The sequence below is a fragment of the Monopterus albus genome, unplaced genomic scaffold (assembly GCF_001952655.1).
Source record: "Monopterus albus unplaced genomic scaffold, M_albus_1.0 scaffold31.1, whole genome shotgun sequence".
NCBI classification, from domain to species: Eukaryota; Metazoa; Chordata; class Actinopteri; order Synbranchiformes; family Synbranchidae; genus Monopterus; species Monopterus albus.
In genome coordinates, this window is record NW_018127911.1 from 898,130 (window position 1) to 906,701 (window position 8,572).

Genomic DNA, 8,572 nt, shown 5'->3' on the forward strand with positions numbered 1-8,572 from the left:
CAAACTCTGTCAGCAAGAGAGAGAAATGGTTGAGGCCAACAGGTCAGTGTTACTGCTGGATGTCAGCCTCCCCTATGAGGGGATCAAGGTGAAAGCTGTAGAAGATTTACACATTTTAGACAAGTGGCAAAGTGATTCTTCATAATTATTGTTATATATTTACTATGTACATTTTTTTAAACATTTTATCTAATTATTGATTTGTTTTCCATTTTGCACATGCTGTTACATTGATTTAAACATCAATCATTAAAAGTCTGACCAGATTCAGTGATACTAATATACCAGCATTAAAATCAGTACTTTCTTCTGTACAGATAATTTTAGGTTGTTTTTAAGTTTTAGTTTTATTTCATTCTTGCAGAGCATGGAGAGAGAAACTGGAACAAGCTGAAATTCGCAAACGTGAAGAGACCAAAGAGTTGCAGGTAATTTGCTCTGAGCAGGTTAATTTTTTATATATGTAGTACATTTATTATTTAAATGTCACAGCTCTGTCCACAGTTTGCAACAGTCAGGAATCATAGACTCTGACCACACTAGGGCTGCATGATAAATTGTTTTGTGAGTCATGTGACAATGATTCTGCCGGTTTTGCATTAGCAGGGAGATGCCTTGCATCAAACCAAGCGCTCCCTTTTCCTTGCTAAGCTGTGTTAAATAAATGATTTTGCAGTTATTAATTGTAGTTGTTGGTTAACACAGCTTAGTGAGTAAAAGGGAGCGCTTAGTTTGATGCAAGGCATCTCCCTGCTAATGCAAAACCGGCAGAATCATTGTCACGTGAGACTGAGATCACACTCAGGTCTAAATTATGCTCACAAAACAATTTATCATGCAGCCCTAGACCACACTGATCCAAAAAAATCAAAATAAGGAATCCTGAAAAGAGCAGTAATAAATATTCCTGTGTCCTCACACTAATAGCTACATGTGTTACCAAACTGTTTGGGAGCTAATTCAAAACCAGGAAGGAGAAAAGCTTTTGTCAGCTGTACTTCATTCGTATTCTTGCTCTGTGTGTTCTCAGAAAGCAGGTGTGACATTCAAAGTGGACAACCGTCTTCCCAACCTGGTGAATCTGAATGAGGACCCTCAACTTTCTGAGATGCTTCTCTACATGATCAAAGAGGGTCGCACCACAGTGGGCAAGCTCAAGTCTGACTCCACACACGACATCCAGCTGACTGGAGCCCTCATCGCTGACCAACACTGGTAAAACTCAGTTCCTGGAAGGATGTGATGCTGCTAGTGGTGGGAACAGTTCTATGACTAGTAGATGTGGTCTGATTGCACTCTTGCATGCATGCATGCAGGCATTGAAAAGGAAAAAGATATTGACTTAAAAAAAAAAAATTCCTTTTGTTTTAGTGTTATAACCAGCATCCATGGCACTGTGAGCATCACTCCTACAGAAAATGCTAAGACCTTTGTAAATGGAAACCTCATCTTTGAATCTGCTGTCCTACACCATGTAAGTACATCAGGGACAGTGTTTTCACATGGTTTAGGCATTTGTTAAAGCTACGTTAGCAATTTCTTTTCTTATTTACTTTGCCTTACTATCTATGTTATTACTTTTCACAACAATTGCAAACAAAGTTGTAGCCTACTTCATGTATTCTTTATGGAGGCAGCTATAAGTGCCTTTTTGCCTATATGGGCAAAGAAACAAACAAGATGCTAATGAACATGTAGGATTAATTTAATGTAAAAGACAACGGATCTTCATAACCATTTGCATGTACACCTTTCCGTAGAATATGCTGCATCGTCATCAGTTGATGGTTTTATCAAGATATCTCACTCTGTTGTTGTTGTTGTTGGAACTACAGAAACACTTGGTTCACTCTAATTATTCAGTGGTGTTACAGAGCGATACACCCTTTCCTTCAAACGATCTTCGTCTAACAGCAGACAGCGGTGTTTTCTGTTTCTCCACCGGCTCAAGAGAGGTCACAAACTTGATAACAGCGAGTTTCATTTCATCCTGTCATCATGGAGTTAACGTTAGTGTATGTAATACGTGAGCGTTACAAGCGTTGGCTATCCTGTTTTTCAGCATGCCTTTCATTTTGAGATCAGGTCATCTCTCCATTGTTTTTTAGTGCATATAACTCACCATTGTTTTTTTTTTAATTCATTCATTCTGATATGCCACCTTTTTACATCCACTCAACTTAGGCGCTCTTTAAAATTACTTAGACGCCTCGCTTAAGCCTTACTATGGTAAGGAAAACCCTGAGTGAGACCACCTAGCTCACTTTAAGTTGAGCATAATACTATGGGATAACTTAGAGTTTGATTAGCATAATGGCTTGTTTTCTGCCTTTTTTTTGTAATTTTTGCTAAGTTAAACTCCCCAGCTGAATTAAACATGATCATTCTGTTTACCAGTTTTATGAATGGATTTAACTTTTCTTCTATATGTGTGGTTTCCAGGGTGACAGGGTCATTCTAGGTGGAGACCACTACTTCCGCTTCAACCATCCAGCAGAGGTGCAGTCTGGGAAGCGTGTGTCATGCTGGACAGACGCCGGTGATGGACACAAAGACTTCGAGTTTGCCAAAAATGAGCTTCTTGCTGCTCAAAGAGCTCAGTGAGTGAATATCACCAATCTAGCCACCTTCTTTTAAATTGTTTTTCCAGGGTAGCAACTATTTGTGCAGATTAATAAGCAAAAAAGAATTCTGCATAAGCCATCCTTGTGTTTCAGGCTAGAAGCAGAAATTGAAGAAGCCCATCTGAAGGCAAAAGAAGAGATGATGCAGGGAATCCAGATGGCAAAGGAGGTAGCCCAGAAGGAGCTATCTGATCAGAAGGCTGTTTATGAGGACAGGATCCGAACCCTGGAGAGAGAGCTGGTACGCAAATTAAACTCTATTTCTTTACATGATCTGGTGAGCCAGTGTTTGTTTTCCATTTATGATCTTTGAGTCATGACTGTTAAGTGTTGTCCATTTGCACGAAGCGGTCATTCTGACCAGTGCACTCTTTATACTCTACAAGTGGTGTGTTGACATTTTACAAACCACTTAACATAAACTATCACCACAAATTTAAATCAAATAGTCGAAGTTAGTCTTATGTAGATCCTTACACCCTGTCAGTTTGTGCAGCGAGTACTGATTAATGCCAAAATATCATTAATTCAGAATGAGGAGAATCAACGCAAGCGTCAACAGGAGTTACACCAGCAAAGGGTGGCCAGCCAGATGGAGGAACTCAAGATGGCCAAGCTGGAATTGGAACAAGAGGTGGACACCCACAAGAAACGCCTCCGGCTGCACATGGAGGCCCAGGTGAGCACATAGCGCAGCACCTGGAAATGTCACATTTCCTCTTCCTCTTGACTTTTGTAAGTTCCTTGTAAGTTGTTTTCAAGTTTTTTCCAAAACATCGCATCAAAAAATGGTCTACTCTGCTTAATCATGCCGTGTCAATGTCCATCGGCCTAAAATATTCGAATGTTAACTATTTTACAGTTCTTATTGCCTCTCGCACTGATGAGCAAACCTTTTTTTGTCCTCCTCTGGAAGAGACCATATTATTAACTACTAATTCATGCCTTTATTAGTTCTAGACTTGATTATTGTAGCACACTGTATATTGGCATTTCTCAACCAGTTGGTCCAAAATGCAGCTGCTTGTCTTCTGACTAATACACAGCATCATGAGCATATAACCCCAGTTTTTGCCTCACTCCATTGGCTTCCTGTTCATTTTGGGATTGATTTTAAATTGTTGATGTTTGTTTATAAGGCTGTGCATGGTCTAGCACCTTTGTATATTTCTGATCTTGTACATTTTTATGCTCCAGAGAGGACACTTAGGTCTTCTAATCAGTTGTTCCTGGATGTACCTAAGTCCAGACAAAAACACTGGGGAGACCGAGCTTTTGCGGTACGGACTCCTATACTATGGGATATTTGATCTGCTGCTAACCTGACTGCTTTTCGATCACTCCTTAAAACTCACTTGTATTCACAGGCCTTTAGCAACATCTCTTACTGATGTATTTGTTCTTGTTTGTGCATTTTTGTTGTTGTTATTTTATTGTGTATGTGTATTTATCTGGTTTTATTCTCTTCTGTTTTACTGTAAAGTACCTTGTATCTTAGGTTTAGAAAGGTGCTATATAAATAAATTTTACTTTGCTTTGCTAACAACTTGGCTTCAAGTCAGATCTAGACTAGTTGGTAGTAGATCTGGGGTGTGTTTTGAGAGCTTAATTTTTAGCAGCTTTCTTTTTTAAAAATACTGTGTACATTATCATGATTCCCTGCAGGTGTTGGAGGAGCGCCATGTGCGTCAAGCAAGGATTGTTGAGGCCCTGGAGGCAGAGAAAAAAAAGATTAGTAAAGAGCTAGAGGAGATGCAAAAGAAAAGAGTTTTAAGGGGAAATCGCACTCTCCGAAATGGTAAGATCTTTCATCTCGCTACTACATAGTGGAGTTAGGAACTAGGCTAAGAGTTCATATATGAGATTTGGGAGGCTCTACCTTCACCAGCAGATTAATGAGAACAGTTTCAGAGACTGTCCTCTTAGAATCCCATGCTAATTGTCTTTTGAATAATGTCCTTGCATCAAATGTTGCAGCAAGAATAGTATTACTTTGAATTCTGCATAACCTATCTAACAGTATTTGAACTTTATAGGGTGAGCATGTTCCATATTGTGCTGTCAAATCAGTTTGTAATCAGAGGATCAGACTCAGGTGATCTTTCACCCTGTGCTGTTGGTTGTGGTGGAGTTATTGCATTTCATTTCTGTACCGCAGTCCCTCCACAGTGGGATGCCATGAAGTTGTCCTTGATGATTGAAGAAGCCAATAAGATTAGTGCTAAAATGAAGAAACACATAGTCTTCAGCAGGTATGAAAGGACTTGTTCAATATCAATTTATTAACATGCAATTTTGCGATTCTTTGAACTGTATTTATTAGCCTTGGAAATGTTCTGCCTTTTAAAATGCTTGTTTACACTAGTAACAAAAAAGAGAGAAAGAAAAATGTCTACAAAAGATTCTGGAAAAACATTTCATTCATTTAAGTGACTGCTGTTTTGTTTCATAACAAAGCTCTCAATGACAGCTTTATTTCAAGCTCGACAGTGTGGAAAATAATCACATTTCGGCATCCTCACTCTCCGTTGTAGACATGAAAGCTCAGATAGCGGGAATCTGGAGCAAGGTGGTTTGGTACAGGTGCGGGTTCAAAACACAAAGCTGGGAATCTCCACATTCTGGAGCCTGGACAAGTTCCAGAACAACATGGCTGCCATGAGGGAGCTTGAACAGGTTTGCCTTAATTCAGTTCTGCCTTTAGAGTCGTAGCCTTTTGGATATTTATTGTTTTAAAACACATTAAGAAGTGCATATCATACTGAACAGAAACCTGATAAATAGAGTCAAACAGATATTTCACAAATGGAACCGTTAACTGACAGGAAACAGCTTTTTAATGAGCTTTTAACCTGATTATACTGTAAGTAAACATGGACTGGGTGCTATTCATTAGAGAGAGATGTTACCTTAAATCAACTCAGAAACTTAAGTGTCTCATAATGATGACCCATATGCAATGATTAGATTTGTGATCAAGCCGAAGCTATCAACAAGTACCAATCGGATTCAGCTTTAATCGCCAAATAATGTTGAGCATACAAGGAATTCTTTTCTGTCACAGAGACTCTGTGTGTTTTAGGCAACAGACATTAGAATAGTGTAGTCAAAGCTAGGGCTAATAAAATGCCTGAAAATTCCTAGTAAGCATGTGTATTGTCAATTAATTTGACAATTATTCTAATAAGCTAATGGATGATGCCTGATGAGTGAACTATGTTCAGCCAGCCGGTTTCCTTCATTCTACATATTTAGAGTCCGACATAAGCTCAGGTGTGTTTGCCAGCTTCCCAGGTGTTTGACCTCACTGACGGTCCAGAATGGGTTGTTTTATGCCTGATAGAGGGATGCTGCCTGACTTTGCTGCACTTTTCTCATTAAGTTGAGTAAATGAGACTGGGTATGTCAGCAGTAGTTTACTCTCTGCAGGGGGATTCCACTTCTAAAGATGATGATGCGTTTTATGACCCTGATGATGAGTGGGAGCAAGATATATCAGCCTCCTCTGCTTCCACCTCCTCCTTCTCTCGCCGAAGGTAATTATCCATTTCTTCCTTTCCCCTCCCAACCTTTCAGTGTCTCTTTTCCAGCACCTTACCTCTACATTCAGTTTCACAGAATTTCTCCCTTTATTCATTTCATTTCCATGAAGGCCAGACTAAAGTCATTAAAGGTCCCCATATTTCTTACTCTATAACCCATCTGCAAACTGCCAGCATTTTCCCCTCACATTGGTGTTATTCTTGTCAAGCATCTTTATGGTGTTGGTTGGTGGTACCGGAGCTACCAGCAGACCCAGCCAGATGAAACATGGTAAAGGGTCTGTAGTTCTTTAATGCTTTTCTCTCTCTCTGGCTTCATTCATTCCATGCCTAAGCCACATGGCCTTAATCACTGACCTTTCCACCAAAATTAATTTCCTACATTATTAAGAGTAAATGCCATGTCAACAAATAAATCGTAACACTCAGTTCCAGTAAGAAAATCCACACAAATGAAAAAGATGACATACTTCAGCTGGTTCATTTTACTCGGTGTTAGCACAACAAACCTACAAACAAACCTTGAGCTGCAGTGACTGAAATGTTTTTTTTTTTCTTTCAACTGATGCTGGAATAACCAGCATCTCATCACCATTGTGAATGAGGGCACTAACATGTCTAAAAACAATAGATGTAAGGTTGAAATTCTGTTAAGTTTTGCTTCTGGTTTGTTTGGCATCAGGAGCAGAAGTTTGTTGAAGGGCAGAAGAATCTCAGGGCACCTTTATGAAATCCGGGTCCATCCAATTCAGAGTCTTCACAGTAGCTCCTCACATTATGGTGGTAAGACACTGCACAAAATGAATGTTTTCAGCTTTGTGACTGACTCCATATTTTGAATAGTCAGACAGAAACCTGGTTTTGATGACTGGAGGGGCAGAAGTTATTTTAATCTACACACACACACACACACACACACACACACAAAAAAGAATTTGTAAAGTGCTGCACCATTATAGAAATGAAAAGTTGTGGAACTAAAGACTTGATTAGGTATTGTAGTTGCTAAAGACTGGCTACTCTTGAACTTCAGCATTTATTATGAGAACGTGTTGTAGGAATGATGTTGAATGGGATCATCTTTGCATATTCTAATTCCTCGATGTGTTTCTCCAAGGGTTGATTGGTGTGGCCCCACCTCCCTCTACCGATTCCTACCGTAAAGACTCTGCTACACCTGGCATCTGTAAGGAACTGATTAGTCAATCAGTGGCCCGTCTGCACAGATGTAGTGGGACAGAGGAGAGCATGGCTGACAGGTTGGCCTCTGATCTGAATCTGGTGTATGTGGCGGTCCAAACCATATCTGATCTATATGACAGCCTGGATGATGAAAGCCAAGAGAATGGTGAGATTTAGTCATTTTTTTATGTGTAGTGAGTGAGAAGAGAAGGAAGCTGGTGCTTTGGTTTCATCAGTTATTGGTCGTCAAAGTCAGTGGTTAGTTAATTATAGCCATGCAATGATTAGAAAAGCACTTTGCATATCATTTTTCTAATTGCCTAAGCTTGTGATATCTTGAGATATCATTTCTGCCATTTATTCGGGCCAACAATTACCCTTTTATTTCTTTCTGATTTACTGTAAAGGTGTATTTGAACCAAACATTTACAATAGCTTTTTCTCTTGCAGTGTTTGCATGTAATGTAGTAGCTCAGGCTCAGCTGGTCAAGGCCACCACAGCCATAGAGAGCGCAGTGTTTGTTACAATGCAGTGGCTGGCAAGTGTTAAGCCCTCCTCCAGGCTGCTCTACACCGTCGCTGATGAAGTTAAGGGCCAAGTCAAGAAGATGGGGGGGTTCTTCCTGCTGCTTATTCAGGTAAACACAAATATTACCACACTTTAATAAAGGTGAAATGATGTTGTGCTGTTTATGGCACATGCATTTTATAAATGATTTGAAAAGCCTGCAAAATCTGAGCTGAAAGAAGATTTTCAGTTTAGTATAGATGGGACAGGATGGCTAACCAATATGCAGAGCATTGATTGATGGGTCTTAGCTCTGAGCTGTTTGAGCACTGTCTATGGAAATGGACAGGCAGAGGGAATTCTCAACCTTGAGATCTAAAAAGACCATGAATATATGGAAAATTTAATTTATATTCCTTACCAGCCTTTGCACCTAAACACACAATTTTCCCCAATTTTACTCCAGATTTCTCATATTCTCTAGCATTAAATGTATTTACTGCCTTCTTGACTATGTCCATCGTTTTGTTGGCTTGCTTGATTGATTGACTGACTAATGTCAGTGTGTTTGTACTGATTTGATGTTAACTAAAATTATAATTTTCTCCCTACCCAGGGGTGTGAATCTGAGATCACATCAATGGTGAAGGAGGCACGGAGGAAGAGCAGCCAGTGCCTGGATGCAGCGTTGCTGGCCCTTGGACACCTGGCAGCGG

At 39.8% G+C, this 8,572-nt stretch overlaps 1 protein-coding gene across 1 annotated transcript in view; it reads left to right on the top strand.

The window, feature by feature from the left end:
• kif14 (kinesin family member 14) overlaps nt 1–8,572 on the top strand; it is an 18,296-nt gene that overhangs the window by 6,334 nt on the left and 3,390 nt on the right. The window contains 15 exon segments of the mRNA XM_020596855.1: nt 1–42; nt 365–428; nt 1,031–1,215; nt 1,372–1,474; nt 2,443–2,600; nt 2,718–2,865; nt 3,157–3,303; nt 4,290–4,422; nt 4,783–4,876; nt 5,159–5,300; nt 6,054–6,160; nt 6,849–6,949; nt 7,284–7,514; nt 7,799–7,986; nt 8,473–8,565. The exon segment at nt 1–42 is cut by the window's left edge and continues 60 nt beyond it. Of these exon segments, the coding sequence (XP_020452511.1) occupies nt 1–42; nt 365–428; nt 1,031–1,215; nt 1,372–1,474; nt 2,443–2,600; nt 2,718–2,865; nt 3,157–3,303; nt 4,290–4,422; nt 4,783–4,876; nt 5,159–5,300; nt 6,054–6,160; nt 6,849–6,949; nt 7,284–7,514; nt 7,799–7,986; nt 8,473–8,565 (1,936 nt within the window).